Source organism: Erythrolamprus reginae, chromosome 1 (assembly GCF_031021105.1).
Source record: "Erythrolamprus reginae isolate rEryReg1 chromosome 1, rEryReg1.hap1, whole genome shotgun sequence".
Classification (NCBI taxonomy): Eukaryota; Metazoa; Chordata; class Lepidosauria; order Squamata; family Dipsadidae; genus Erythrolamprus; species Erythrolamprus reginae.
In genome coordinates, this window is record NC_091950.1 from 203974084 (window position 1) to 203991639 (window position 17556).

The 17556-nt window shown below is 36.4% G+C and overlaps 1 protein-coding gene across 3 annotated transcripts in view; it reads left to right on the forward strand.

The window, feature by feature from the left end:
- The window catches only part of MDH1B (malate dehydrogenase 1B), a 25902-nt gene extending 8930 nt beyond the window's left edge, over positions 1–16972 (forward strand). For all 3 annotated transcript variants that reach the window (XM_070731980.1, XM_070731978.1, XM_070731979.1), the window contains exons 6-12: positions 795–936; positions 2133–2296; positions 4093–4232; positions 7904–7955; positions 13121–13180; positions 14733–14798; positions 15725–16972. In XM_070731980.1, the coding sequence (XP_070588081.1) occupies positions 795–936; positions 2133–2296; positions 4093–4232; positions 7904–7955; positions 13121–13180; positions 14733–14798; positions 15725–15789 (689 nt within the window). In that variant the 3' untranslated portion in view covers positions 15790–16972. The remainder of the gene's footprint in view (positions 1–794; positions 937–2132; positions 2297–4092; positions 4233–7903; positions 7956–13120; positions 13181–14732; positions 14799–15724) is intronic.
- Positions 16973–17556: the final 584 nt, after the last annotated feature.

Sequence of the window (17556 nt, forward strand, 5' to 3'; positions counted from 1 at the left end):
CAGAGCCACCACACAGAAGACCCTCCCCCGTGGGCCCGCGAGCCGACACTTTAGCTGACAGGACCCAGAGAAAACCAATCCTATGGGCCTTTATCAGTTGCTGGGAGCTATGCAGTAGGAAGCGGTCTCGAAGATAGTCTGGTCCTAAGCCATGTAGGGCTTTAAAGGTAATGACTAACACTTTGAATTGGGCCCAGAGACCAATTGGGAGCCAGTGCAACCCATGGAGAATTGGTGTAGTATGGGTGTACCTAGATGACCCTAGGTCAGTAATGGCGAACCTTTTTCCCCTCGTGCCAAAAGAGCATGGGTGCACACTGACAAACGTGCAAGTGCCCACACCCATAATTCAGTGTCCGGGGAGGGCAAAAACAGCCTGTTTCCCAACTTCTGGTGGGCCCAGTAGGATAGTGTTTCACCTTCCCCAGGCTCCAAAGGCTCCTCTGAAGCCAAGGGAGGGTAAAAACACCCTCCCCAACCACCTGGAGGCTCTCTGGAAGCCAAAAATGCATCAATGTAAAGGCATCAATGTAAAGGAATTCTGATGCTTTAGGGAAGAGAATGTGAAGGACTCAAATAAAGGCCACACAAATGATAGCTGTTATTGATGCTGGTGACTATGTTGACTACATGGCATCTCCAAATTAGAAGAAATATATGCAGTTACTTGGACCATTATTGACTGCTTATGGGTTTGAGGCAATTTGGTGCCAAATAGGGTGATGGAATAGATTAATCTTTCATTTTGTTTGTTGCTGCTGTTGTTTTCAATTTTCCATTGTTGTCTTCAACAGGAATAAAAAACATCATTGTTTGGGGGAACATCAGTGGCAATAGCTTCGTTGACCTGAGCAAAACAGAGCTATATAGATATGACAGTGCCATCTGGGGGCCACCAAGTTTTTTTCGTCCGTTGTTGGATGTGCTATTTGATCGGTATTCCTTTTGATTTTTTTTTAAAAATTGGTATTATAAGGTTCTTGAAACATTATAGAAACAGAAAATGTATAAAATGTTTGTGCTGTATAAATCTACTTCAGTCCTTAACCTATTTCACATTCCTTTAGTCATTTTAACTTTTTGTTTTTTTTTTGGGGGGGGGGCTCTTTGTTGCAGTCGGAAAAGAAAAGCAGCATTTAACTGAAGGACTTGAAAAATTAGATAATAAATTATGTGCTATGGGACTGCTGGCCTTTGGCTGTATTAAAGTATACAGAATCTGCCTATATGCACTATTATCTTTAAGAAATACTGTCTGAGTCACAATTATCTTTAGGTTTCCTCATGTTAATTTAATAGATATTTTGTGACTGACATTAAAGTGTTAAGATTGCTGTCTACCTAAATTTAAAATTGCCTTGTAGCATCAATATTTTTGGTTATGTTCAACACCCAAAATTATTATCAGTAAAAGTATGTATATAAAAAGTATTTTTATATTAGGCATATTCCTATATCTTTACTTCTACCAACAGAGTTCTAGAACTCTGGTACAAATTAAAATTTCTGTGATATTTCTAACCCTGCATGTAACGCTGCGTTGTTAAGAATGTAATGACCTAAAACTTGGTATTTTCTTTTAAAATAATTTAGATTATCATATTAAAAAGTAAATAAATGGGCTGCTCTGGTAATTATCAGCTTTACAGAATACAAAATAACAGAATTGGAAGGGACCTTGGAAGTCTTCTGGTCCAATCCCCTGTTCAGGCAGGAAACCTATAATATTTAAGAAATGGATGTCCAGTTTTAATCTAATGTTCTTTTAAAGTCCCTGAATATCTGTTATAGATGTATTGTGCAAATCTAAGTGGCTTAAAGGTATAAAAGTATAAAAAATATGACAGTACAGTTTCTAAAGTCATAATAACTTAACTCCATAATACCGTAATTATTGTGTCTCTGATACCAAAATGACTGCCTTTTAACAGCTTTCTAAATATACTAACAAAGTGCATTTTTATTTTTAAGGACAGCTGTTTATACAGGAAGAGAGCTCCAGCACAGAAGCTTGTCTCCAGGACCTCTCCTGTTAATTTAAATTTCTTGATTGACAGTCATCTTGTCAGAAGACATTTTCACATTTGTTTTCTGTATTATGTTCTTTAAAAGCTGTAATTTCTTGTTAACAGTGAATGGATGCAAATTGATTTTGTGGCTTCAATGAGTTCATTAACTTCTTGGGGATCTCGTGGTTTAGGAATGGCATCTGCACATACAATCGCTACTATCCTGAGATACTGGTACCAAGGATCTCCTCCTGGAGAAATGATCTCCTTGGGAGTAATTAGCGAAGGTATATGTCTTAAAAAGCTTTTCTGACTCACTTCTTTTGGTGTCACTAAAGCCTTTTTCACCAAAGCTGAATATTTTCAACGTTGGATTCTTGTAGGGAAATCAAAAAAAGTCAAAATGACTGTGTTTTTAAAACTTTACACCTGTAAAATACACAGCCATTTTAGCCATGTGATCCGGATGCAGGGGCTGCAGATGGGGAGCCAGTGGTGCCGCCAATCCCTCTTCTTGGATTAGACCAGGTGTCAGCAACCTGTGGCTCCGGAGCTACAGGTGGTTCTTTGGACCCTTTGCTGTGGCTCCCTGTCAGGTGATCCCGCCACTGGCTGGCCCCACCCCTCCTCCTCCCCTCCCAGTCACTCCTTGCCTGTCCTGAGAAGGTAAGGGCGACGACGGGGGATGGAGATGCGAACAGAGAGATATGGGGGGGGGGGGAGAGACATAGACAGATACGGGGGGGGGGGAGAGAAAGAGATGTCAAAAGGGTTTTGTGTTCCCAGTATTTTCTAACAACCAGTTCTGTGCCCTAATGAGGTGCTGGGTAGGTGTGACTGGGGGTCATGTGACTGGTGGAAATGAGTGATTGGCCATGCCCATCCAGGCTTTGTGGCTCCTGGAGGTTTTTGTGGGAAATGGGTCCAAATGGCTCTTTGAGTGTTTAAGGCTGCAGAGCTCTGGATTAGACTAATAATTAATGTGATGATGATGATGACTTTGTGCCTTCAAGTCAGTATGACTCTTGGAAATTACAAAGTGTAGTTCCTGCAGTGTTCCTACCAAGGTTTTTCAGAAGTGAATTGCCATTGCCAGTTTCCTTAGTGCTGAGCATCCAACTGGCTTTCTGTCCAAGGCAAGACTAGGACACAACCTCTTGAACACTAAATTGGTTTTATCCTGTGATTATACAAGATCTACTTTAAGCATGAGCCAAATCTCTGAATCTCAATTTAGAAATCTAATTGAAATAGGAACATTAGATTAATCCACACAAATGTTTTTGTCTCTATCCATTGTCCACCTTATTGTAGATAAAAGTAGACATATGCACGAAGTCAACATCTACTCTTCCTTCTTTGTTTAACATGGCAACTTCTTCTCAGATGTTATATTTTTAGATATCTGAGAGTTGTTCTAGGGATCTGCATATAGTTCTGGCATGCATATTTCTTATTTGTTCGTTTATGTATAACCTATTTATTATATTTATTATAACAAACAGTCTGCTCCCAGCACTTATAATCAGTCCCTATTTTGAAGTAGTATTATGTGATATCCTCAAGCAAAATGAGAACGTAAAGTAATTTAAGAGGGTTTTTTTAATGAACAACTTGGTACAGTCAGAAATAATAATACTTGACTATTATTCTTGTTCTTGTTATTAACAATAATAATGGTGCTATGTTAGGTTTCTTTCAATTCTATAGATGGATTTCTAAAAAATCATGCATCAGTAAGATTTAATACAAGATTTTATTATCAAATTAATAATTTCTTTGAATCTGTAAAATATTATAATACCTTGTAGATCACGGGTGTCAAACCTCTGCTAGTGGCTATGTCTAAAAAATGTAGATTAAACCTAGGTTATAGTGGAAGTAATAATGCCTAGATCAGAGAGGAGTATTTATTGCTAAAAGTAAGTTCTAATCATTCTGTTTTACTTTCTTAAAATCAGAATGGAGGGATGTGCATTGTATTCTTGTGATGCTCAAACGGCATAGAAAAAGTATCTGGGTATTAATTATGCATTTGTTATTTGTGTATTTTATACACAAATCAATTATTTCTGTTTCTTAGGTCAATTTGGACTGCCTGAGGGGATTGTCTATTCAATGCCCGTAAGGTTTGAGAATGGCAGCTGGGAGATCGCTACAGAAATAGAAATTAATGAAAAAAATCAGTCATATCTTCTAATCCTGGCTTTTGATCTCATTCGGGTAAAATCATATTGTTTATGTATAATTTATTCATTTTTTTCATATTCATTTTTAAAATATCAAATTATTTGTATAATTTGTTCTTTTACTTTGGGTAATCTAGAAACCTTTCATCAAGATATTATAGCTGTTCTACAAAGTGAACCTCATTTGAAAATCAACTTAAGACAGTTATTTAGAATCTAGTGTCCAGTTCTTTTATATTATTGAAATTGAAATATAAACATTAAAATTAATTGTTAAATTATTATATTAAAATTATTTTCTAGATGGTTTGTTAGCTGCTTATTGTGGACAAAAGAAAAAAATATACATAATAGGACGTGATACATGAAATAATTGACAAATGTTATAAATTTATTGTGATTTGAATTCAAATAGATAAGCTGATGGTTTTAAAATAATCAGTTGTCAATGGCAACATGTAGTATATCTGTAAAATATTTCTGTAAACATAAAAATTGAGATGGGTGTGGTCAGTGCTGGAGCGGCATGGAGTTCTCCACACTCTGCAGGGGAACCCCAAATTCCAGTCACTTGGAGACCTGATACAAGTTGGTACTGGGTCAGAACCTCCCTGGAAGGGGCGGGGAAGAGGCACTGGTGGGTGGACTGAGGATGTGTGAACCCCCTCAGGGAACCTAACCAGACTTTCGACTGGCGTTTTGGAAGATGACCTGTTGTCATACTAGCTATGACGACCACAAACAGAAGGATTGCTTAAGAGATTGTGAGTCATCTAGTGAACAGGATCGAAGTGTGTGCTAGAGAGAGAAGAGAAAGTGTAAAAGATGGTGAATGTTCAGCTGATCTAAAGACTTATAAGAGGAATTTAAACATCAACAGGAAAGAAAAGCACTTTAAAATAGAGCAGCTATCCTAAAAGTTGAAAAATCATAGAGAAAATAAAAGGAACTTGATTTAAGGCCCAATTTTGAGGATGTTTTCTTTTAAAAGACTGGGTGAAACTAAAAGGACTGACAGTGACTGAAAAATAAAATTTGGAAGAGAATATCTTAACACTAAGTGAATTTTAATATACAAAGAATATATTTTGTAAAGGAAAAAATGGAGGTGTTCTGTTTGGAGTGGATGGTGCCAGTTACTGGTTGGAAGACTAATTGCATCAAACTCTGGGAATCTATTCATGTTGATAGCTGAGACTGTCCTTGGGCAGAAAGAATTATCTTGGAGCTGAAAAGAAACTCAAAAACAGTTTGTACTGGCTGAGGTTGTATTTGTGAAACTTGGTGAACTGGATTAAATTATTTTAAAAGATTATAAATGAAGAACTATAAAAAAGTACAAACTTTCTGAGATGATGAGAAGGAAATATAAGAAATATAAGAATTTGAAGAAAACAATTTTCAAAGTATTCATTGGACTTATGATTTTGTGGAGTGTGATTTTGAGAAGTTGGTTGGACTTCTAAAAGACTTAGTGAAGACCTAAAAAGGTATTTTATAGAAATTGGAGAAGGAAAGGAAATAGAAAAACAATTGGAATACAGTGAACAAATGAACAAATAATGTCAGCAAGAAATAGAAACAATAAGGATGAAGAAAAAGAAATGAGTAAAGAGGAGAAGAAAGAGAATGAGATTGTTTCTTATTGTAAGCCACTGAGAGTCCTTAGGGAGCTGGGTGGCATATAAATCAAATAAATAAAATAAATCTGAAAATGAAGGGATGATTGTACAGGAAATTGCAGTGACAAAAGGGAAAAAGACATTGAAAATTAAGGACAGGTTAATGATTATGTTGAGATTTATAATTACACTGGGATTTACAGTGATAAAAAAGAAACGAGAGGGGAAGTAGGGAGAAAAGAGTAGGAGGGATTGAAGGTACACATACACAAATAATACGCTTAAAGGGGGGGCAAGGACCTTGGGGGAAAAGAAGATATTGGTACAAAAGTAGAATAAAGAGGAAGAAGAAACTAAGAAAATGGGGATGGAGAAGATATATTTATAAGAAGGGAAGAGTGGAAAATGAAAGGAAAATGGATGATTTGTATTGGAATGTTATTAAAATATTTCTCTATTTAGAATTATTATATTACATTTAATTGTGATAATATCAATTGTTTATAATTTGGTATAAATAATCAGCATAATTGAGTAAAAAGTTTTTTTATAGTTTAATAATTTTAAATTAAATTGATAAAGAGTTGGTGGTGTTAGATTAAATTTTTGATTTAATATAATTAAATATACTATCAGAGAAAACTGATATTGGAAAGAATGAGAGTGGGTCAAGTGTTGGAAAATATATAATCTGAATAATTATTTTTGTATACAAGACTTTTTTAAACATTAGTTTTGGATAATTTATGAACTTGACACAAGACTGATAGGATTTAGATGACTATGGAAACTGTTAGAATGATGAAAGATTTTAATTTATTTATATTTATTAATTAGACTTCTATGCCACCCTTCTCAATCAATTCAGGGCAGCGTATAACATAATAAATACAATACCATATATGTATAAAAATCTAATTATTTTTAAAATATTACAAAATTAACAAAATGCTAAAAATAACAAATAATAACAAATAATTAATATTACAATAAGATTTTTTATTTGAAATTAAACTATTGATGAACTGGATTTTTTTATTATGGGCAATTTGGTTTTAAACCAATAGATGGAAGAGTAAAGACAAAGATTATTGCTGTGAGCCATCCTGAGTCTTCGGAGAGGGGCGGCATACAAATCTAATAAATTATTATTATTATTATTATTATTATTATTATTATTATTATTAAATATAGATAAAAGGCAGATACAAGTGAGAGAAAATTAGGCATTTAGAGCATTTAGAAATGTCAGAACTAGGGGGGAAATGTGAATGATGAATAAAGATATTAAGTGAGGGGAGGGAGCAATACAGCTTAGAATTAAGAGGCATGAGAGACAATAAATATTTTTGAAGGTAAGCTATAGAGGTTACTTTGAGAATAAAATTAAAATTAATTGGTGGCTGGCTCTGGGGACAAAACAAGGTTTGGAAGATGTAGCATCAGATGAGTAACATATATCTAGATTTTAAAAAGTTATATATACAGAAAATATATAAACATAATGATTATAGGAGAGTCACTGCTAGTCTAAAATATATATGGCATATGTAATCGGTCTGTTAAATATGAGGTGAATTGAGATAAGAAGCACTCAGAGAGAGGTAAAGAGGGAAAAAGAGGAATTAGAAAGGTGAAGAGAGGGAAGAAGAAGTGGAGGGAAGTAGGAGGAGGAGAGAGGGACTAAGAAGATAGTAGGAAAACATGGAGATCGAAGGAGGGGAGTATAACAGAATAAAGAAAAACAGACTAATAAACAGGATAAAAATAGGTCAGAAATAGTATGGTGATTGTTGATTGAATAAAAATGTATAAATATGTATATTATTGACATTTTAACATAAAAATTGTGAAGAAAAAAGTAAAATTACAAAAAAAAATTAGCAAAAATTATTTGAAAAATAACAAATTACATTATTCTGTGGAAATTATCATTTCCATTCAAATCAAATCCACTCTTATGAGATTAAGAGATTATTTTGATATGAGACACATCTTTTATTAATGAAAAAAATTATTTAAAAAGTCATTATAAATGCTATTATAAATCACCTCCAATTGATACAGCTTTTTTTCTATTCAGGAAAAACAATTTGCCTTAGGTGAAGTAACAGAACTGAATCCACAAAGAAGAGGTAAATATCAGTAACAAATTATTAGTACTTAAACAGTACAAATGACATTTAGAATAGAATAGAACAGAACAGAATACTTTATTGATCAAGTGTGATTGGACACACAAGGAATTTCTCTCCAGTGCATAAGATCCCAGAGTACATACACATTTAAAAATAATATTCTATTACCAATTTTTTAAACTGAATAAAGTGATGAAATAAATAAGTTTATATTTTAGCTGCCTCAACTCTCAGACTAGAGTGGTATAGCTGTTTATTTGTCCTCATAGTTGATCAAGATCTCCCCACATACTGAAACCTGGCTGGGACCCGAGGGAGGTGTTCCCCTCTCAGAAATGTGCCCAGACGGGTTTCTGGTCTTGCATCAGCCGTGACACCAGGGAAGGGGTAGGGGAGTAGCTGTCATCATCCAGGAGACTCTAAGCCCTCACAGGGTCCCTGCTCCTGAGATTGCCAGGTGTGAGTCTCTCCTCTTGAGGTTGTTGCAACAGCCCTGGCTGCACTGCTCAAGGCGGTAGCCAGGTTGGTGGTGGAGTTCCCCACGCTTGCGGTCCTACCATCTACCGTTGCCAGGCAAAATCTCGGAAGTGGCGCAGGAGTTCATGGCATCCATAACAACCATGGACCTGACCCAAGTAATCCAGGGTCCGACTCATAGAGGGGGATACACACTTGACTTGGCAGTGGGAAAATGATCTGGTGTTAAAGGGTATAGTCATCACGCCCTTGTCATGGTCAGATCACTCCCTGCTGAGTCTGGACTTTGACCGACCAATCCCCCACCGCAGGGAGATGGAGCGGATCAGGTGCCTAATGGACCCAGAAGGGTTTCATAGGGAGCTTGGGGATATTTTCGACTGGTTTGTCCGTAATCCATCCGAGTCTCTAGTGATGGCATGGAGTAAAGCCACATTGTACAATATTGTTTTATCGCTTGTTGTGAGCCGCCCCGAGTCTTCGGAGAGGGGCGGCATACAAATCTAATAAATAATAATAATAATAATAATAATAATAATAATAATAATAATAATAATTATTATTATTATTATTATTATTATTATTATTATTAGGGGCTCTGGACCGGATTGCGCCTTTGCGGCCTCTCTGAGGTAGTAGATTCTGGAGATCTCCTTGGTTTACGGAGGAACTCTGGGGGATGAAACACCAGAAGAGATGCCTAGAGCAAGCATGGAGGGCTAGTAACTCTGAATCTGACCGAACATGAGTAAGAGCCTACCTTGTGGCGATAGAGGCGGCAAAGTCTGTGTACATTACCGCCCTTATTGTGTCTGCAGATTCTCGCCCAGCCACCCTGTTTATGGTGACACGCTCCCTCCTGAATAAGGTGGAGGTGGTGGAACCCTTGCAGGGCAGAGCTGAGGAATCTGTTCAGTTTCTTGCAGATAAAATCACTTAGATTCAGAATGATCTGGATTCCAATTGGGCAATTCAGACCAAGGTGACAGGTTCAGGTCTTAGTTCCATCATTTGGGAGAGTTTGACTTGGTAAGAGCCTATAGGAAGTGGACAAGACCATGGGGGCTATGTGTTCCTCCACCTGCCTACTTGACCCGTGCCCCTCCCGGCTGGTCTCAGCCAGTCAGAAGGTGACATGCGGCTGGATCTAGGCATTGATTAACGCTTCCTTGAGTGAAGGGTTGTTTCTGCAGCTGTTAAAGGAGGCGGTTGTGTGACCCCCTCCTCAAGAAACCGTCCCTGGATTCAGCCAAATTGAGGAACTATAGACCACTCTCCAACCTGCCCTTTTTAGTAAGGTTGTGAGAAAGTGGTGGCACTCCAGCTCCAGCAGTCCTTGGATGAAGCTTATTATCTGGATTTCTTTCAGTCTGGTTTCTGGACCGGTCACACACAGAAACTGCTTTGGTCACACTGATGGATGATCTCTGGCAGGCCTGGGATAGGGGACATTCGTCTACCCCAGTGCTCCTCGAGCTCTCAGCACCCTTTGATAACATTGATGTTCTATCTCTCCAGTCGTTCTCAGTCGGTGTTGGGGGGGGGGCACAGGTCCACCCTTCAACCTCTCCTTTGTGGGGTACCACAGGGTCCATCCTCTCCCCTCTATTATTCAACATCTACATCAAGCTGCTGGGCGAGATCATCTGACGGCATGGGGTGAGGTATCATCAGTACGCTGATGATACCCAGTTATACATCTCCATCCCATGCCAATTCAGTGAAGCGGTGGATGTGATGTGCCAGTGCCTGGAAGATGTAAGGGTCTGGATGGGGGCCAACAGGCTCAAGATCAACCCAGACAAGACTGAATGGTTGTGGGCCTTTTGTCCTAAGGACTATTCAATCTGTCCATCCATTGTGCTGGGAGGAGAAACATTGACCACCTTAGATAGGGTCCACAACTTGGATGTCCTCCTGGACCCACAGCTGAACCTTGATCATCATCTCTTGGCTGTGACCAGGGGGAATCTTTGCCCAGGTTCGCCTGGTGTACCAGCTGCGGCCCTATTTGGACCAAGAGGCTCTACGCACAGTCGCTCTGGCCCTCATCACCTCCTGGGTTGATTACTGCAATGCGCTCTTCATGGGGTTACCCTTCAAAAGTGTTCGGAGACTCCAAATGGTCCATGCAGCCATGCAAGTTTCATGGGTGCACCACGGTACACCCATATAACACCTATACTCCACGAGCTGCACTGGCTTCCTTCAATTCAAGGTGCTGGTTATTACCTATAAAACCCTATATGGCTTAGGGCCAGATTGTCTACAGGATCGTCTCTTGCCACATACCTCCCAGAGACCAATTAGAGCACACAGAGTTGCCCTCCTCCAGGTCCCGTCAGCTAAACAATGCAGGTTGGCGGGACGGCGGAGGAGGGCCTTCTCTGTTGCTGCCCCAGCTCTATGGAATCAACTCCCCCTCCCTCCGATATTTGTACTGGCCCCACCCTGCTAGTTTTTCGTAAGGCCATGAAGACCTGGCTATGCTGGCAGGCCTGGGGGCCCTAAATCAACCACTAGCTTGACCACATATATGAATCTGTATGAATGGCAAGTACGTGTGTTGTTGAGTTGTTTTTATGAGTTTTAATTAGGTTTTAGAATTTAGACTGTTTTTTCTTGACTTCTTTTTATTGTTTGTAATTTACATTGTTGTAAGCTGCCCTGAGTCCTTTGGGATTGGGCGGCATAGAAGTAAAATGTTGTATGATTATCAGTAGTTATCACTACTGATTACTATAGGACTGCAAAACATGCCGGCCTCTGGGCTTCATAAATGCTGATTCACCTAGAATCATTGGTTGTGAGACAGGTGGCAAATAAATTTTGTAAATAAAAAAAATAACCTTCTGCATCACAAAATCTATAACAATAAATTTACTTGGTCAAGTCTGGGCTTTGACTTTTTACTGTACAGTAGGTGAAAGCATTTGATGATATTACATGAGAGATACTTCATTTTTTGTTCATAAAGATTTGTCAACTGTCACCAAACTATTAAGAATTAAGTTGCTCTCTACATGGGGCTACCTTTAAAAAACATTCGGAGACTGCAACTAGTCCAAAATGCAGCCACGTGAGCCATCATGGGCCTACCGAGTTATACCAGTGTATCACCATCACTCCATGAGCTGTATTGGCTACCGATTGGTCTCCAAGAGCAATTTAAAGTGTTTGTTATTATCTATAAAGCCCTACATGGCTTAGGACCAGACTACTTATGGGACCATCTTCTGCCTCACACTTCCCAGCGGCCAGTCAGATCCACAGGATTGGCCTTCAAGTCCCATCAGCCAGGTAGTATTGCCTGGCAGGGCCTAGGGAAAAGGCCTTCTCTGTGGCAGCTCCGGTTGTTTGGAATCAACTCCCCCAAAGATTTGCACCGCCCCCACCCTCCTGGCTTTCTGAAAGGTCTTAAAAACACCTCTGCCGGCAGGCCTGGGGTCATTGAGCATTGGCATTCTGCTCCAGCTGATTGGATGGTTTTGATTGGACAAATAGGGTTGTATGATTTTAATTGTTAGGGGTTTTAGATTAGCTTTTATCTTTGGGTTTCTCACATTTTGTATAATGTATTTGATTGGGTCCGCTGGAGAAGGGCGGCCTAGAAATCCAAGTAAGTAAGTAAGTAAGTAAATAAGTAAGTAAGTAAGTAAGTAAGTAAGTAAATTTGAGCTCTTGGAAGATTTCATCTGTACCATGAGCATACAAGGAACCCATGTTGTAGAAACTTTCCAATAACTAAAGAATATTAGTAATATGACTCATATGTTCCTGTGAAATTTCAAACTTGATCAGTGGATTGTTCTTGATTCATTAGTCTTTGTCACGTGGAATTTGTTGATTGCTGTTATGGGTTGTCAAGCTATTTATTCTTGTTCACATAAAACAACTCTTGTAGTTTCACAGGCATAACAGTTTTTGGCCCAATGATGCACAGTATTCACACCAATGTAGTACATCATAATCATTCAGCAGTGAATTTCAGTTGGAGGGATTCCTTCAGCACTGAACAATTCAGTGTTGCATAAGGTGCTATAACAAGTAATCACTGCAGGCTTCCATTTTATGGATCATAGCAACATGATGTTTTCTGATAGCCATTTGAAGTGAAAAACCAGATGCTAGGGAACATGTCAGAGCTTCCGGCATGTCCATATACCTTCTGTTGGTGACATGAAGCATTGCAGGGATTGATTCCATTCAACCATCATCATTTTTAATATTTTTATATATCAAGAGTTTTACAGTATCAGTCAGTGTTGTGACAGCTGGTTCATCTGACTGCTGTCATGCTTGAAATAAGAGTTTGTTCCTTGGCTTTGTCTTGATTCTTTTAAAAAATGCAGCTATTTTGCTAAATTGGACAGTTTCACAAATTTGTTTCTGTGGGGGGAAAAATACAAACAAATAAAGCAGCTCTGCTATAGATGTCTATGCAAATCAGAGTTCATGGAGCTAACCTCCAGACACATGGATATAATAATGCAGTTTTAACTTCAAACAGTAATAACAATAACATTTTAACTAGTTTATTATTTTCTTTGGATTCTGCCAGACTTCAAAATATAGACATGACAACTCAGTTTGTTATGGCCAATTGACAATGTGTGTTCTATTCTTCTTCATAATAATAGAAAGAGTTTAGCTAAATGAACAACACAAATATTTGTTTCTTACAGAAATCCATCCAATATATCGTGAAGTAGCAGAAGAAGAGGAAGACTTTAAAGTACCTGATGGTAAGGCAAAGAAATGTTTTACTATAATTAAAAAGAATTATTACCATTCCCAAAACATTCTTTTATTTTTACAAAATTAACACAAAAATGAAATAACAAGAATATTAATAATATAGAGTTTTAAAGAAGCGATACCTCAGACTAAACCAAGAGCATACTTGAAAAGAATGTTAAATGTTGATTTGGAATGTGTACATGGAGTTTGTATGTGTATCTCCTGGGCTGAAACAAAAGACCAAACTGGAGAATTGACTCTCAGTCTTCCTCTATGATGAATCCTAGGAAATCTTTATCTTCCTCTTTTTTTCTTGTACATACCTCTCAGAGCTATGTCTCACTTTACCTTCCCCCAGCTAAAGTCTTTCCATTCACTACTTATTCTCCTACCCACATCTTCCTAATCTCTAAGGCTGAATTTAGGTAACAAACCTCTTATGAAGAAAGTTTCTCTATTTCTTCACAAAATCTATACTTCTGTTTGTGTACCTTCCCATTTCTTCATAAAGATATGTCATATCTAATGTTGAGAATTGTTTCAATTTTGATTTTTAAACATCGTTAGGCTTGTTAATCATTTATTGAAATGGAAACATTATTGATTACCATTGTGGGCTCAATTTTAGTATTTAGTACTCTTGCGATCCTGACAGGTTATTGGTTCTAATTAGAGAAGGAATTTAGTTCCTGTTTTAACAGAGAAGGAATTGGGTATATTTTAGTCTTAAGAATTAAATTTGATTTTTTTTCTCTTATTAGAAATTGAAGCAATTTACATTTTAAAATGGCTAATTAAATTTCCTGCTTTTGTTGTTGAAAACCTGGGCTCATAATATGTTTGTTACCTTATTAACTGTATATTTATTCAATTGATACGTTGCCCATCTCATCTTCAAGAGCAGAATTATACTTTTCTATAAATCTATTGTGGTCAATGATAAGTAACAATGATATTTTCAAAACTTCTGAGATTTAACATAAGGCATACAGTTTACCTTAGACTGAATGGCAATGCATATTGTACTGATAAAATACTTATTTGGTATATTGTTTGGTTCCATTACCCTTATTTCCTCTGAAATGTGTGCTGGAAAAGGCCTTTGCAGGTAGTCCTTGTTTAACTATGGTGATGAGCTGTGGAATCTCCATGGTTAAGCAATGTGTCCATAAACACCAAGATCATATGACCATGCGGGCCCCAGTTACCATCGGCATTGAACTTTTTTTCTTTTTTCTTTCTTGTCTCACTATTTTTTTATAGAATAGATTTTGTTTCTTCTTTGTGAGTTTATAGTCTAAAAATACTAATTTTTTAAATTTAGTTATATACGAGTATATATAAAATTACAAACCAACTACTAAGTTTTTTAAGGGATGTTAATAGTAATACCTTAAATTTATATTTAAAAATTATTACAAATCAGTATACATAGATATAGGGGGGAAATAGTGTATAGTGCTCGATAGATGTCGTTATAGCCATCTTTTATTCTTGGAATTGCAATGCATGTTGCAAAAAGCTTTTGGGATTGATCTTTGATTTTGATTCTTTTAGAACCCACAACTTCCTTAATTGACCAAGAAAGACCCTTGGAAAGTGAAGATCAAACTGTTGTTGAGGGTAAATCTTTTTCTACATGCTTTTTTTTCTTTTCAGAATTAGTTTGAGCATGGCACTAGTCAAGGCAGATAAATTATAACTGGAAAAGGAATCCATTTCTCTGTGGCTTAATTCCAGGCAACAAATTACACTCTAGCCCCACTTTTCTTCCCTTTTGGTTGCAAGAGTTAGTAGTTGGCTGACTATTATAACTGGCAACAGCAATGAGTTTAAGTCAGGTTTGCTGACTGTAGCTAATCTAGACAATTGATCTTTTTGAAAAGTATTTCCTTTTAGGTAGCTGAGGAAGTATACTATATTTATAATGTAATAAATGATTATTATTTAATTTGAAAAGATGAAATTGTAAAGGTACTTATATAAATTAACTCTAAAGTGAAACATTAAGAAGCTGGCAAGAGACCCTTTTCTTTTGTATAGCTCTATATTGTCTCCAGTTTATTCAATGTTCATGTATCATGATTAGTCCACATAAATAAGTTCACTGTGAGGCCCTTGATCATTAGCATTAGTAAAGTAGCATTAGAAGCAGTGTTAAAAAGACAAAAATACAACTTCATGTGCATAAATATTTGTTCACATCTAAGTTTACCTGTGTGGCAGGAAATTGATTGCAGATAACCTGTAACAAGCCATTTTTTACAAATACAAATGTGGAAAAAAGATCACATTACTAAAACTAACATGAGTCCTTATTCAATCCTTGATTTAAATTCACCTCTACCACATCTGATAACTAACATTATTTCTCCTGGCATCCAATGACTTTTTCTTTCTCATTCTGAATTATTCTTTGATTAATTTGAATAAGTATCCATTATGCATTCAGTATTCATACAGAACACGCACACACTTTTCTTGAAGTGAAAAAGTATGACCACTATGTAGATGAGCATGTGTAAAACTAACAGTTCTGTCAATTACAGAAATGGAAGATTCTGACGAGTACAAAGATATGGAAGAAGAAAACATTGAAGGTGAAGATGATTAAGAAGCTAAATGCAAAACGGTTCTGTAATGTGTAACACAAGTTGTATTACTTTATTAGTGAATCCAGAAAAACTGTATGATGCACTTCAAGAAATACAATGTAAAGAAGGAATACTGTTTAACTTTGTCAAATTTAATCTACTATTTAAAGTTATTTTGGAATTTACTGTTGTCTGGCATTTTCTGAAAGCTTGAATTTTGACTTCCATTGAGTTAAGCTTTCAGTTAGACTTCTTGTTAGTAATAATTATTAACTGAATTGTAATTTTAGTTTTTATATCACCCAAAACTATAAAACTGGCAAAATGTGAATATGCAAAACTAAAAGTAAAAATGTATCTGACCCAAACATCTTAAAATATACAACTTGAATTGATGGATTGAAATTTGAGGAGAGCAATTTGAATTTGATTCTAGGACAAACCATGACCAATCACAACGAAGAAATCACTAGTAGCCTAACTTAATTTACAAACAAGATTTAGGGATTACGGATTATCTTTTTGTTCTTCTAGAATAAGAAAGATAATAACAAATTATGATTTTGTTCTCTGGTTTCTTCATAAGTGAATGAAGCCTGAATCCTGGGAGTATATAGCATACTAACACTGGTTACATAAATTAGGGATGATTTAATTGTGTCTTGCATAGAGTTTGGGTTAGATATTCTATAAGATCCCATCCAATTCAATCATTCTGTGATTTTATCATTTTGGCTAATCCAGTATCTGCAGGTGCATTATTCCTCACTAAGCTAATTTATGGATTTGTGTGATGTGTGAATGCAATTTGTGTTAGTTCTGTTAAGTAAATAAAGTGAAGATGGCAGCACTCGTGTCTGCATTTATGGGTGTATGCTATAATACTTCTTGGAATGTTACTCAGCTTATTCCTGCAGACATTAGAATAATACTATGGAATCTGTGGCCATCTAGATGTTGATGAACAGTAGATATAGTAAATGAGACTCCTCGGATTTATGGTACTACAATATCTGTAAAGTCATAATTAACATTCCTGCATGCATGTAATTTTGATGTGTTACCATATTTATTTATTTATTTATTTATTTATTTATTTATTTATTTATTTATTTATGTTGCTGTCTATTCGCACATGGCGATTCAAGGCAGCTTACAGAGTATAAAATCCCATATAAAAATATTAAAACTAACTGAAAAGCATCCTTTTGTTTGTGGTTATTTAAGTAACCAGAGTAGTGATGCAAGATAAATTGTGAAAAAATGTGTCCAAAGGTATACAGTTCATATGTGTATTTGGTTTTATTTTCCTTGATATGAAGTATAATTTCATATTTATTTTTTAGAAGGCATTTTTGTATGGGGAAAATATATATACTTGTGCATGTTTACACAGGGATCCATAAACATAAGATAACTCTTCAGTTGGAAGAGTACTAAATTAAGTATCTTACTAAAAAAGCAAGGACGGCAAAATATAGTAGCTTCTTATTTTTTGCATCTTATTTATTTTTATTCTATAGTTTATGATACTTCACCAAGTATAATGATTTGTTTTAAATAGAGGTTAAATTTGTGCAGAGTGAATACAATTAATAATTTATCCTATCAGTTGCAACTGAAAGCATTCCTGGGTGAATTGATTTCTACAACCTAACAGTAATAGATTTAGTGCAAGAAACACTGCCTTTTCATTCTGTATGCAATGGAGTACATAGCTATATAAAAACATAAGCCTTTTTTCTTTTATTATGTGTTAAATGTATTCACTTCAGCCAAATCCATGA